The sequence below is a fragment of the Natator depressus genome, chromosome 1 (genome assembly GCF_965152275.1).
Source record: "Natator depressus isolate rNatDep1 chromosome 1, rNatDep2.hap1, whole genome shotgun sequence".
NCBI classification, from domain to species: domain Eukaryota; kingdom Metazoa; phylum Chordata; order Testudines; family Cheloniidae; genus Natator; species Natator depressus.
The window spans coordinates 258,097,369-258,111,794 of record NC_134234.1 but is presented as its reverse complement, the minus strand read 5'-3'; the positions used below and the strand labels follow the sequence as shown (position 1 = coordinate 258,111,794).

The 14,426-nt window shown below is 47.2% G+C and overlaps 1 protein-coding gene across 1 annotated transcript in view; it reads right to left on the bottom strand.

The window, feature by feature from the left end:
- MEI1 (meiotic double-stranded break formation protein 1) overlaps positions 1 to 14,426 on the bottom strand; it is a 64,410-nt gene that overhangs the window by 11,465 nt on the left and 38,519 nt on the right. Inside the window, exons 21-25 of the mRNA XM_074941694.1 lie at positions 13,102 to 13,267; positions 11,139 to 11,243; positions 8,177 to 8,287; positions 7,375 to 7,556; positions 887 to 968 (exon numbers count right to left, since the gene is read on the bottom strand). Coding sequence (XP_074797795.1) covers positions 887 to 968; positions 7,375 to 7,556; positions 8,177 to 8,287; positions 11,139 to 11,243; positions 13,102 to 13,267 — 646 coding nt within the window. The remainder of the gene's footprint in view (positions 1 to 886; positions 969 to 7,374; positions 7,557 to 8,176; positions 8,288 to 11,138; positions 11,244 to 13,101; positions 13,268 to 14,426) is intronic.

The following is a 14,426-nucleotide window of genomic DNA, read 5'->3' as shown; positions in this document are numbered from 1 at the left end:
TTCCGCACCAAGGAACCCAACCCTGCACATGAATGCCCAGAGCAAAGCCTGGCAGAGGAGAGAAGGAAAAGTTGGATGGATTTATTTTCAGGACCCACTAAAGAGTGATTGCACTGGCTAGCGTCTGCAGACATGAATGCCACTAAATTAAGTCCCCACACACCCTGCCCTGCAGCACCACCTCGGTTGTTATTCCAACTCTTGCTCAGTTTCAAGCCCTGTTACCTAACTCTATGGTGGTTTTAAGAAATGAAAAAATATCCACCAGGGATGAACATCACCAAACTCATTTTACCTTTGCCCCAAGTACCCCAAATCTGTAGTGGACAAACATGGTCAGCACGTGAACCGTCGGCTGGGGGAGGCCCTGCCCCTTCAACCTGAGGCCCCGCCCCTTCTGCAGCCCCATCCCCCACAAGAGCCCAGAGCCCCTCCCACCACAGCCGTCAGCCCCTGCCCCAAGTTAGCGCCCTCAGGCCCGGAGTGCCAGGAGGGTGGGCAGCGCAGCCCCGGTCCCCCCAGCCCCAGAGCGCTGGGAGGGCAGGCGGCACAGGGGGAGCTGCAGAGTGGGAAGCAGGAGGAGGGGGTCTAGGGGTGGAGTGTGGCTGGGGCCATGACTGGCTGTCTGGGGAGGCGCAGCCTCCCCCAGCCTATGATACCCACCGCCCATGTGGACAAAGATAAATGCACCAAAGGTGCCAGGCTCCCACCTGCATGTTCACCTCCAGTATGTCAGTCACTCTTATTTGTGTTCTTTTTGCCTTCCAATAGTCTCAACTTCCCTCCCAACATTCTCTCTATCTACTTTAAACAGTCTTGGAACTAAGCAAGTGCCAGTTATTGTTCCCAGGCAACAGAAACATGACCCTAGACAGCCTCTGCATACCTAAGAGCAGCGCAGGCTTCTTCCTTCTGAGGATGACTGCATTCAGGACCTGTTCTACATCCAGAGAGATCGTCTGGTGAACCTAGGAGAATGAAACACCAGGGGAAAGAAGAATGAATAAAAGCCTATCTCTGGTGTTGAGTCAACAGGTTATCAGGTGGAAGACTCTGCCCTTAATTGCTCTTAATTCTCATAGATTCCAAGGCCAGAAGGGACCATTTTGTTCATCTAGCCTGACCGCCTGCATAACGCAGGCCATAGAACTTCCCCAAAATAATTCCTACAGCAGATCTTTTAGAAAAACAGCCAGTCTTGATTTAAAAATCACCAGTGACAGAGAATCCACCACAGCCCTTGGTAAGTGGTTCCAACGGTTAATTACACTCACAGTTAAAAATGTATGCCTTATTTCCAGTCTCAATTTGTCTAGCTTCAACTTCCAGCCACTAGATCATAGAAGACCATTCCCTGATAGACTGAAGAGTCCATTATCAAAATATTTGTTCCCCACGAAGATACCTATAGACTGCAAACACTTCTTTCCCTGCTATCCTCTGCCTTTCTTTTGCCAATGTCCATAAATGGCCATTTGGAAGTATGTGACTAGGTAAAGATGACAAGATTTCTGGGGTCAGACTGGGTAAGGAATGACTGGGGCCCAAGCTCCACTTGTTATTCTGCACTCGGCCTGCTTTCCCCAAACAGTTAGTTGTTTCTACTAAAATGATCAGCAGTAAAAGAGATACTGACCAAACCTGTTGCTGGCAGATAAACTGAACTCATTAACACCCCTCAGAGGGCAGTTCACACTTTTCTGCAGGCTCAGGGAGACAGCATGGCATCAGCTCTCATTCACAACCATAAAGGCAAAAAGCTCTGGGCCAGATCTGGCTGCTTTGCGTGACTCCAGCAGTACTGCACGAGCAGCAACGGAACAGCGGAAAGCAGCCAGAGAACAACAGTGGCTCTACCCCTCCCCCCCATTTTAAGGAAAGCTTAAATTCTTCAGAAACTGATGGGACTTCCAGAGAAATACCACTGAAGTGTCTCACTGCTCAGCCTGATCCCCGAGCCATTCCTAAGTGTCCACCACCTATCCTGCATCCATGGGTACTTTAATTACCTCTGACATACTGGAGAGCTCTCTGTGGCAATACCCGTGTAAGCTGTCATGCCAATCAAGTGCTGTGGAATTTAAGAGATAGGCTTACAAGACAGTAAATGCTCACATCCCAGTGATCAATATGGGCTGGGAAAACCAAACCTGGGTCTCCCAAAAGACACAGCACAGCATTGGCCACTAGGATAAAACAATCCCTGGAGCCTTCACAACATCACAGCCTTGAAGAGTGTGTTCCGGAGGAGAAAGTGTAAGTGAGATGACAAACTGTGACTGATTTGTCTCAAGGTCTCTATTCCTCACCTGGTATCTCATGATGTTAGGTTTGTAAGCCCTGAGAAGCTGAGCCTTTTGCAGGTTACAGATATATCCGATGGACAGGTTAGAAACACATCGGTCTTTCTATGGAAAAGCCCAGTGCTGCAAGGGATTACAAGGGGCTACACACCCATCAAGGGGCCCAAAACCTGTGCACCCTTTCCTGGCCATGTAGACTTAGTCCCCAATCCTGCACAAGTTTACACACTTGAGTAACTTCACTGACTATGGCCTGGTCTACGCGACGAGTTTATGTCAGATTTAGCAGCGTTAAATCGAATTGACCCTGCACCCGTCCACACAATGAAGCCATTTTTTTTACATAAAGGGCTCTTAAAACCGATTTCTGTACTCCTCCCCAACGAGGGGATTAGCGCTGAAATAGACATCGCTGTTTCGAATTAGGGTTAGTGTGGATGCAATTCGAAGGTATTGGCCTCTGGGAGCTATCCCACAGTGCACCATTGTGACCGCTCTGGACAGCACTCTGAACTCTGATGCACTGGCCAGGTGTACAGGAAAAGCCCCGGGAACTTTTGAATCTCATTTCCTGTTTGGCCAGGCGAGCTCATCAGCACAGGTGACCATGCAGTCCCAGAACTGAAAAAGAGCTCCAGCATGGACCGAACGGGAGGTACGGGATCTGATCGCTGTATGGGGAGAGGAATCCGTGCTATCAGAACTACGTTCCAAAAGACGAAATGCCAAAACATTTCAAAAAATCTCTGAGGCCATGAGGGACAGAGGCTACAGCACGGACGCAACACAGTGCCGCGTGAAACTTAAGGAGCTCAGACAAGCGTACCAGAAAACCAAAGAATCAAATGGACGCTCCGGGACAGAGCCCCAGACATGCTGCTTCTACGCTGAGCTGCATGCAATTCTAGGGGGGGCCACCACCACTACCCCACCCCTGTCCGTGGACTCCAATGATGGGGTACTCTCCGCCAAGGCTGAGGATTTTGCGGATGCGGAATAGGAGGAGGAGGAGGAGGACGAGCTTGAGGAGAGCACACAGCACACCGTTCTCCCCGACAGCCAGGATCTTTTTATCATCCTGACTGAAATACCCTCCCAACCCAACCAAGCTGGAGAAGGGACCTCTGGTGAGTGTACCTTTTTAAATATAACACATGCTATAAAAGCAAGTGTTTTTTAATGATTAAGTAGCCCTGAGGACTTGGGATGCATTCGTGGTCAGTACAGCTACTGGAAAAGTCTGTTAATGTGTCTGGGGATGGAGCGGAAATCCTCCAGGGACATCTCCATGAAGCTCTCCTGGAGGTACTCTAAAAGCCTTTGCAGAAGGTTTCTGGGGAGAGCAGCCTTATTCCGTCCTCCATGGTAGGACACTTTACCACGCCATGCTAGTAGCAAGTAATCTGGTATCATTGCATGACAAAGCCCAGCAGCATATGGTCCTAGTGTTTGCTGGCATTCAAGCAACATCCGTTCTTTATCTCTCTGTGTTATCCTCAAGAGAGTGATATCGTTCATGGTAACCTGGTTGAAATAGGGGAATTTAATTAAGGGGACATTCAAAGGTGGCCATTCCTACTGGGCTGTTTGCCTGTGGCTGAAAAGAAATCCTCCCCGCAGTTAGCCACATGGTGGGGGAGGGGGGCACTGGCGCTGAGCTGTTCGCGTTTGGCTAGCAGAGACCTTCCCTGATACCAGCCACGGAGTGGGGTGAAGGGTAAAGCGATCATCCCAGAGAATTGGATGCGGGGGCATTAGTTTGGTTTCTGCTGCTGCACGTTAACAGGAAAACCGCAGCACTAAATGGCCAACTCAACATGCTTTGCTTGGTATGGGAGAGGAGGACACTGCTGTTACGAAGGTTGCAGAAGCCTAAAGACTATGGCTTACCATGGCCGCCTGCAAGCCAAATTCTGTTGCCTGGCCCTGTGTGTGTGATCTCTAACACCAAAGCCGCAGGCACGCAATATAAGATGCAAAATGCGACCTTGTACCAAAATCACGTGCTATGTAATGTGAATAGTGTTGCTACTGTGAAAGAGTATAGCCATTGTTCTGTAAAATGTATCTTTTTAAATACTTCACTCCCTTTTTTCCTCCAGTAGCTGCAAATGTTTCAAGCCTCCCTCCTCCGTCCCAAAGGCTATCTCAGATAAGGCAGCGAAAAAAACGCACGCGCGATGAAATGTTCTCTGAATTCATGCAGTCGTCTGGCACTGACAGAGCTCAGCAGAACGTGTGGAGGGACACAATAGCAGAGTACAGGAAAGCGGCCGATGAACGTGAGGAGAGGTGGTGGCAGGAAGATCAGAGGAGGAATGATGCAATGCTGTGGCTACTGCGGAATCAAAATGGGCATGCTCCGGCGTCTGGTGGACGTTCATGAACAGCAGCAGGATCAGAGACTGCTGCTGCAGCCTCTGTTTAACTGCCCTCCCTCCTTCTCAAGTTCCATAGCCTCCTCACCCAGACGCCCAAGAATGCGGGGGGGGGAAGGGGGGGCACGCTCCGGGCACCCAACCACTCCACCACAGTGGACAGCCCAAGCAACAGAAGGCTGTCGTTCAACAAGTTTTGAAGTGGCCTTTTCCTTCCCTCCTCCCTTCCTCCCACACCCCACCCAGACTACCTTGTGAGTTATCTCCCTATTTTTATAATCAATTAATAAAGAATACAAGTTTTTTAAACGATAGTGACTTTATTTCCTTTGCAAGCAAGCTGTGATCGAAGAGGGGAGGGCGGGTGGCCTACAGAGAATTTAGAGGCAACCAAGGGGGCGGGTTTTCATCAAGGAGAAACAAACAGAAGTGTCACACAGTACCCTGGCTGGTCATGAAACTGGTTTTCAAAGCTTCTCTGATGCACAGCGCTTCCTGCTGTGCTCTTCTAATTGTCCTGGTATCTGGCTGCGCGTATTCAGCGGCCAGGCAATTTGCCTCAACCTCCCACCCCGCCATAAACGTCTCCCCCTTATTCTCACAGAGATTGTGGAGCACACAGCAACCAGCAATAACAATGGGAATATTGGTTTCACTGAGGTCTGAGTGAGTCAGTAAACTGCGCTAGCGACTCTTTAAATGTCCAAATGCACACTCTACCACCATTCTGCACTTGCTCAGCCTATAGTTGAACAACTCCTTACTACTGTCCAGGGTGCCTGTGTAAGGCTTCATGAGCCATCGCATTAAGGGGTAGGCTGGGTCCCCAAGGATAACTATAGGCATTTCAACATTCCCAACAGTTATTTTCTGGTCTGCGAAGTAAATCCCATCCTGCAGCCATTTAAACAGACCAGAGTTCCTGAACACGCGAGCGTCATGAACCTTTCCCGGCCATCCCATGTTGATGTTGGTGAAACGTTCCTTGTGATCCACCAGTGCTTGCAGCACCATTGAAAAGTACCCCTTGCGGTTTATGTACTGGCTGCTCTGGTGGTCCGGTCCCACGATAGGGATATGGGTTCCGCCTATAGCCCCACCACAGTTAGGGAATCCCATTGCAGCAAAGCCATCCACTATGACCTGCACATTTCCCAGAGTCACTACCTTTGATAGCAGCAGCTCAATGATTGCGTTGGCTACTTGCAACACAGCAACCCCCATAGTAGATTTGCCCACTCCAAATTGATTACCGACTGACCAGTAGCTGTCTGGTGTTGCAAGCTTCCACAGGGCTATTGCCACTCGCTTGTGAACTGTGAGGATTGCTCTCATCTTGGTATTCTTGCGCTTCAGGGCAGGGGAACGTAAGTCACAAAGTTCCATGAAAGTGCCCTTACTCATGCAAAAGTTTCGGAGCCACTGGGAATCATCCCAAACCTGCAACACTATGCGGTCCCACCACTCTGTGCTTGTTTCCCGGGCCCAGAATCAGCATTCCACAGCATGAGCCTGCCCCAGTAACACCATGATCTCCAAACTGCTGGGGACTACGGCTTTAAAGAAATCTGTGTTCATGTCCTCATCACCACACTGCCGTCACCTCCTCGCCTGGTTTTTCAGGTGCTGGTTCTGCATAAACTGCACGATAATGTGCGAGGTGTTTACAATTATCATAACTGCTCCGGTGAGCTGAACGGGCTCCATGCTTGCTATGCTATGGCGTCTGCTCGGGCAATCCAGGGAAAAGGGTGCGTAATTATTGTCTGCCATTGCTTTCATGGAGGGAGGAAGGGTTGACTGACGACATTTACTCATAACCACCCGCAAAAAAATGTTGGCCCCATCAGGCATTGGAAGCTCAGCCCAGAATTCCAATAGGCAGCGGGGACTGCGGGAACTGTGGGATAGCTACCCACAATGCACCGCTTGGAATGTCGACGCTTGCCACGGTACTGTGGACGCACACCGCCGAATTAATGTGCTTAGTGTGGACGCATGCACTCGACTTTATATAATATGTTCCCAAAAATCGACTTCTGTAAAATCAGAGTACTTTCGTAGTGTAGACATGGCCTATGAGTAGCCCCGCTAACTTCAGTAGGACTACTCACGAGTCAATTTCAGCATTTGCGTAAATGTTTGCAGGATCAGAGCCTAAGTTCATGCCATTGAGGCTTTAACTCCATTTTATCATAAGGGAATGGTATGAGGCACCGGCATATATATTTAGAGGGGAAGGTCGCCCCCTTGCATTGGTGTTAGAATATACTCCATTCACAGTAACCTGTAATTCCAATAGAGAGCACCAACAAAATGGTTTATAATTTACAGAATGGTTGTTAGCCTCCTGAAAAGCACCTTTAAAATGTGTCACTCTCTCACAGAGAGTTTAGCTTTTTGGGAGGAAAGGGGAGTTTGGAGATTTTTCCCCAGGATCACCACCCTTCTCCTGAGCCCTCAAATGGTCTACATCTTAGCTAGCCACTGGATAGGATTCCTAGCCCCCTGCCAGGCTGGGACAGCAGGAGACCAGAACTAGGAAACCCCTGAACAGAACAGTGCAGTAACTGCAAGGGCCAGCAGAGTCTAGGTCAATGTGAATCATTTCTGCCTGTGAACAGGGATTTTATTTTAGCATGATGATGACTGTTCCCTCACAGCTCAGGTTCTGGCTTGACAGCAGTTCTAACCTCAGAGTTGTAACGGTGCTGATGAGCTAAGAGGGAAGCAGTCAGCAGCCAAGCAGAGCAGAGAAGCGCCTCTTCTGACGAAGATAAAGCGGGTCCAGAGCGACAGGGCCATGTCCAGGTGAGTTCCAAAACCTTCTGGAGCAACTCCAGCAAAGGCACACTAGAGAGCAGCACAGCCACCACTATGCAGGAGAAAAGGGTACAACAGGCTTCAAGAGTCTGCTGGGATGGCATAGAAGGAATCAGCATGTATGTGACACAAGTGATTTAAGCAAGCCACTACAATCAAGAGGCAACCAAAAAAACCCACAGGGCACAGCACCTCAGACCAGTGGTCAGTCTAGTCTGGCATTCCACCTTGCGCCACACAGATGTGATCCCTGATACAGCTAATAGAATAAACAGCATTCAAATAATCTAGTACGATGGCCATCTTAATTTTTCTCTCTATATTATTATTTAATTGGGGGTAGAGCCTGGAAGCCCGAGTCAGGCATCAGGGCCCCACTGTGCTAGCTAGCTATTGTACGAACAAGCAAAACAAAGCTAGTCCCATGCTCCACAGTGGCCAATACCAGAACTCTGAAGCAAAAAACAAAAACCACACGCCAACCCCATAATGCACCTGGCCAACTGCATAATGCTATAAATGGAAGGAAAAAACGCCTTCTTGACTTCCACATGGAGGTGATCAGCTGTCATTGATTGCCCTTATTACCTTTGTTAGCCCAGCTACAACCATGATGAGACTAAGTCAGTGAAATCATCCAACCCCACATCATTTGACACAATTCCACTTCACCTCTCTGTTGACTACATGTTGTTGTCTGGTGAAGGCTCCAATATAGGAAGTTCAAGGAAGGCTGCAGCAGCTCAACATCTCCTGGTCTGCATTTCCCACAAAGGTCACTGACTAGAATACAGAACGCTATATATCAGTACACAGCACCCTCAGAAATATCTGATATAAAGACAATTCTGAGCAGCTCACTACAAGAAAGATGCCATTTAACTGGAGAGAATTCAGATAAGAACAACAAAATGATGGATGGGCTGGAGGGATTGAGGAAAATTAACAAAACTAACAGAATACTTTGGCTAAACAAAGAGTACAAATTAATGCAGCACCCCAGGTGTGCATGGTGCATAGCACATACAGACTGACAGGCCCCTGCAACAAAGAGACTATGTTCTATACTAGACAGACTGCAGCAAGGGATAACAAGAGCAAAACAAAGGGTTGGGGCAGAGAGCATGGGAGAATGAGGGGCCCAACAGTGATGGACTGGGAGATAAACTGATTATTACATGTGTATATTGTTTGTTCATAACATCAAACATTTGGGGATGATGTCTAGCAAGAAGGCCTGGGAGGAGGTTAAGGACTGAAAGGCTAAGCATAGAACTGCCATATCAGACCAGCACCATGGTCCATCCAGTCCTGTATTCCGTCTCATAGAAAGGCCAGCACCAGATACTTTAGAGGAAAGTGCAAGAAACACCATGATGAATTGCCTGCCCGTTTATTATTTGTGTTGCAGTACAGCCTGGAGGCCCAGTATGCTAGGTTAGTACAAACATAACAAAAAGACAGTGCCCTACTCAGAAAAGCTGACAGTCTAAAAGGAGATGCTTCTTCCTAACCCTGACCTCTTTAGTTAGCTCAGTGGTTCCCAAACTGAGGTTCGTGAACCCCTGGGGGTTCACGAAATGTTACAGGGGGTTCTCGGGAAAAAATTCCCTAAGGGCAGACAGAGCTGTCCATAGGGACCCCGGGCAGCCCGGGGCCAGCAGCCCGGAGCCTTGAGCACTTCCAAGAGCTAATTAGATCAAAGCAAGCATATCTATCACAGCAAGGAGATTTAAACTTCAAGACTCCTTATACTAAATAGAAAGGGAGGTGGATATTTTTGCTGTTTTTAAAATTAAATAGGCTGCTAGTGTTGTTTTTAAATTATTATGAAGAACAACTTTGAGCTTTGTTGTAACGTGCATTGTTTGCCTGGACTGCTCAAGACCTGACTGCTTGTGTAGGAGGAACTCTTGAGTTGGCTTCTTAAATACCTTCATGCTGTTTCACATCTGATACTCCTTGATGAAACATAGGAGCCAGAGGCACCAGTACAGGGGGGACGACGAGGGTCATGTGTCGCCCCCACGTCAGCACGCCCCCACAGCGGGTCCCTCCCCTTTTTCCCTGGCAGCCCCCACAGGCCCCCCACTTTTCCAGCGGTGCCCCCCCAGGCCCTGGGGTGCATATGGGCTTCGCCCCCGCACCGTTTTTTTCTACTAGCACGTCTGATAGGAGCCTTGTCTTATAACAGGCTTAATCAAAAGTGAAACAAGCTACAAAAGTGAGATCTTGGAGGAGTGTTGCTGTAATGATAAATAATAATGAGTAGTGTGTAATAAGCATCTCATAAAAACAAATTTTATATTTCCAAGATCACTGCTTTTATAATTTATGCTGAGGTAAGGGAGAAAATCCTTGGAAATATTAATTTTTAGGAGGGGGTTCACGAGACTTGACATTTTAGTGAAAGGGGTTCACAGGTTGTTAAAGTTTGGGAACCACTGAGTTAGTTGCTACCTGAGAATCTGTGGAATAGTCACAAGGAAAGTAATGGAAGCACCAAAGTGTGGATCTTTCAATGGAATAGCGTCCCCGCACCTCACCCCGGGCAGCGCTATTCTATTGAAAGGACAGCACCTGAAGAACACTGTAAAGAATATCCCTGCATTGGCCATGGTGGGAAATAGGAGAGGAGGGAGCAGAAGATCTAGTAACCTCTTTTCCATCTCTAATGTCTATGATAACTGAGAAGCTTGCATGACACGTCCATCTGCTGTCCCCATATGCACAGAGAGGTGAAAGGGTATGTTCCAGCAGCCCAAAGCACATCTTTGAGGCCTGCCATGAAAAGGCCCATCTGATTTCATTTTCCTACATGCAACTTCCCCTTCTCTGCCTCGTCTGCAGAGGGAGAACTGGAATAAACTGAGAAAGGAGGAGGGAGATTTTCTGCTCCTGAGGAATGGAGACAGATACAGAAGTACACAGATGTATTTCAGAAGGGAAAGAGAGATGTGACATAACTACATAGGCAAAAAGGAGCAACAGAGGTTCAAAATCTTGTATGAAGGAGTCTGGAGTAATTTTCATCTGCCTAAAGCCCTGGCTATTGCATTTCCCTCCAGATACATGTGAAAGCTAAGCACAATACCCAGCCTTATTCTCTGGTTCCCTTTGGCTGCTGGAGGCTAGAAGTATCCTCCACTGCTATGTTGGAAACCCAGTTCAAACCTCATTCCCAGGACTATGAGTAAGGCAGAGACCATGTGCTCAGCCACTGGTGCGGGATGCCTGCAGGCAATGCATTGCCCATCAGCAACCCACTCCAGCCACCTAAGGGGCACCAGTGATGGACTCCATTCTCATCCAGTACAGTCCCACCCAAAAGGAAAAAACCGTGGCCTTGATGTGAGGTCTCAGGCAACAAAGGTGCTTTAAAGGCAGGAAGCAGAGGAAACACTCTCACAGCTTGAGCCTCATTTATTGTACAGATGCTTTACACCACACTGGTGGTGGAAAAGGACCTTTAAGTGACTGTAAATGTGATGTAGCTTACTGCAGGGCAGTGTAATGGGACCTGAGCTCCAATAAGAACCAGGCCCTTGGACTTAGTACAGAACTGCTGGGTTAGAGCACCCTGGGGAATGCAGAATCACATCCCAACAGGAAAACAATGGATGCAGAGGCTCACCATGGTGAAGCAGCTTGAAGTCTGTGCTGTCCAGCTCTCTCTCAGCCTCATTCCTCAGCTGCACCAGGAAGAGAAGGCTCAGCAACAGAGGCAGGTTCTTGCTAGCTAAGAAAAGATATGAAGAGTTGGTCAATGCATGCCATCCTCCTGCTGTCTGATAGGTACTGCACATTTTGGAGCTGGGGAGAGGAGGAGTTGTAAACTAACTGCCACAATCTCTGCCATCCCAAACCCCTTGTTCACTCTAGATCAGGGCTGAGCTTCCTTCCCTTCAACAGCTGGGTCCCACCAACACTGTTCTAGATTAGCTAGAGAAGAGCAAAAAGGATGGGATATGGGGTAATACTTCCTCTCCCAGGAGGCCAGAGCCCCTTCAGCACAGAACTTGGGTTTCACTTTCTTAGTGAGCCATTTAAGAGACTCTCTCACATGCATTTTTACAAAAGGGTCCAAAACCCTCTGAGAAGCTGGAAAGCATTTCTTTCTATTCTGATGCTTCTTGTCCCAAACGTTTATCCATCTTAGGTAATTATGTGGCACCTCACACTCTAATGTATTTATCCTCACAACGCCCCTGGGATGTAAGCGAGCATTACTATCTCCATTTTGCACATGGGAAACTGAGGCACGTGGTGACTGAACAACTTACACAGGATCACAAAGGATGGCTGCGGCAGAGCAGGGAATTGAACCTGTGTCTCCAGCGCTTCAGTCCTCAATCTTAACCACAAAGCCATCTTTCCTCCCCTGCCTCTACCTAAGCTTCTATCTGCTGGGCAGCACACAGATGAACAGTTACATATGTGTGTGTGTTTGTACATGTGTCTGAGTGATATATGCAGGATGAATTACCATAGCCTTAGAAAAACTTTTCCAAATGCTGTTCAGGGGATTTTCCTTTTGGGAGGGGAGGTTTAACTGTTTTTTAAAATCCACTTGGGGTTCAGAGAACTTGAGCCCAAAGCCCTCTGGTTATTTATACAAGTTTTCCAGATACACTGCCCCTTCCCTGACCTGCCACAGACCTTGTCAAAGGGGCCACCTCCAGTGGGAGGCAAGAATTCAAGTCTCCGAGGCTCATTCAGTCGTTGGCTTCCCAGATGAGACTATGAATAAATGGGCCACAGCTAGCATAAACCGCAACACAAGCAGTGCCTGTGATGTTAGGAATACAGAAACTGCAATGGTAGATCAGACCTCAGATCTATCTTGCCTAGTACTGTGTCTCTGACAGTGACAGATGCTTCAGAGGAAGGTGTAAGAACCCTGACAGTAGGCAGAGGTGGGATAATCTGCACCCATGTTGTTACCTATGCACTAGGAACTGTACTGAGCTCCACCAACTCATGCTGCATAGAGAGCTGAACAGAAAAGAGACAGGAATGACTTTCAGTCACTAGCTACCTGAGGGTGTGTCTACATGGGACATATACTGGCAGAACTCTACAGCTATAGTTATACTGATGTAACTTTCTGTGGGCACATTCTTTTACCCCAGAATCAGAATGCCTTTTTAAAATTTAATTCAGACCATTTTCAAAGTGACATAAGCAAACCAGAAAAGGCACTTGGATTCTGGAATAAAAGTGTGTCCACATGGGGAGTTATATCAGTGTAACTATAATGGTACAGTACTGCCGCTAAATTTCCCCATGTAGACAAGCCCTGTCATTAGGGCCTGGTCTACATTTAAATCTCATGCCAGCAAAGCTATGTCAGGTAGGGTTGTGATTTTTTTGACTAGCATAGCTATGCCAGTACAAGCCCTAATGTATATGCTGTGGATTTCAGGAAATTGGTATAACCCATATCTCCACTTGCAGGGTTTCCTATGTAGGCAAGGCCTAGATTAGAACCAGTAACTCAGAAATCAAAGGCTTTTTATCCTAGATTTAGCCCCTTGAGCTATCGAGGCCTTTCATAAACTTTATCATGTGTGTCCCTAATTACACGTGGGATTCACCTCGTAAAGTGGTGGAGCTGCTCTCCACTAGAAGCTGCTGCAGGATCTGTAGAAACTGACTCCGAAGGAGGTCACAAACAACAACATCCTCATTTCTTTTCAGAAACATACTCAAGGTCATCAAAACCTTGTGAGCCACTTCTGTGGTGCTCAGGCAGACCAGGTCCTGAAAGGGAAGAAGTGCAGACATTACCTTTCGGACTTCATTAAGCAGAAGTCATTGTTGTTCACTATCATTATGCTACATTGGTTCCTTGGGAGACACCCTAGTGATGTGGATGTTCAAACTAAGTATGGCCATTAAGCAGAGCGTATTGTATAACATAGGTAGGCTCTCCTCTTTGATAGCCAAACACCTTCTTCAAGTGGGCTGTTAGAATTAATATATTGATATGTGGCTATCAAGTGCATAGGCATAGGAAGTAATACAAGCTGAAGGCCAAGAATTTTAAAAACAAGTGCCTGAAGATAGGCACCCAAATCAGTGGACTGAGTTTGAAGAGTGTTGAGCAGCCCGCCACTCTCATGGGGAACTACTGCTTTGAAAAATCAGGCCACTTATGGTAAGTGCCTAAATATGGATTTATGAGCCTAACTTTAAGTACTTTGTTTTAAAGTTCTTGACCTAGAAACCTAGCACATATAGAAGCAACATAATTGATAAAACTGATCAACTGTGTGATACATAACCAAATATTCCTAGAATCACTGAAATTAGAAATGGAAAAGACTTGTATAGATCACCTAGTCCATCCCCGCCCCCAGCATAGTCCTTCCTGGAGTCTCATAGCTAAATTTCCACTAGCTCTGGACAAGATTCAGCATAGCACTTAAGCACGTGCTTTACTTTATGCATGTGCTTCAGTGTTTGCTGAACAGGAAAGGACTTAAGTACGTGCTTAAAGTTAAGCTTATGTTTAAGTGCTTTGGTGAATTGGGACCTATGAAGACTCGGGTAGAAAATATTGAGACTATTATAATGCCATCCTATAAATCAGCAGTATTCCCTCACCTGGAATAACAGACTGAGTTCTGGCTCCGTCATCTCAAAAAAGTATAGCCAAAACAGAAAGGATTCAGAGAGAGGCCACAAAAATACTTTGAAGGAGAGAGAGATTTCCATATGAAGAGAGACTGAAAATATGGGGACTGTTCAGAGAGGAGTACGAGGAGACACAATGGAAGTATAAATGTAATGAATGCTTCAGAGAAGGTAAATTGAGCACTCCTATTTACCCTTGTTTGTAATACAAGAACAGGGGGACATTCAGTAAAGCAGAAAGACAACACATTTAAGAGTGATAAAAGGAAATCATTCATGCAAT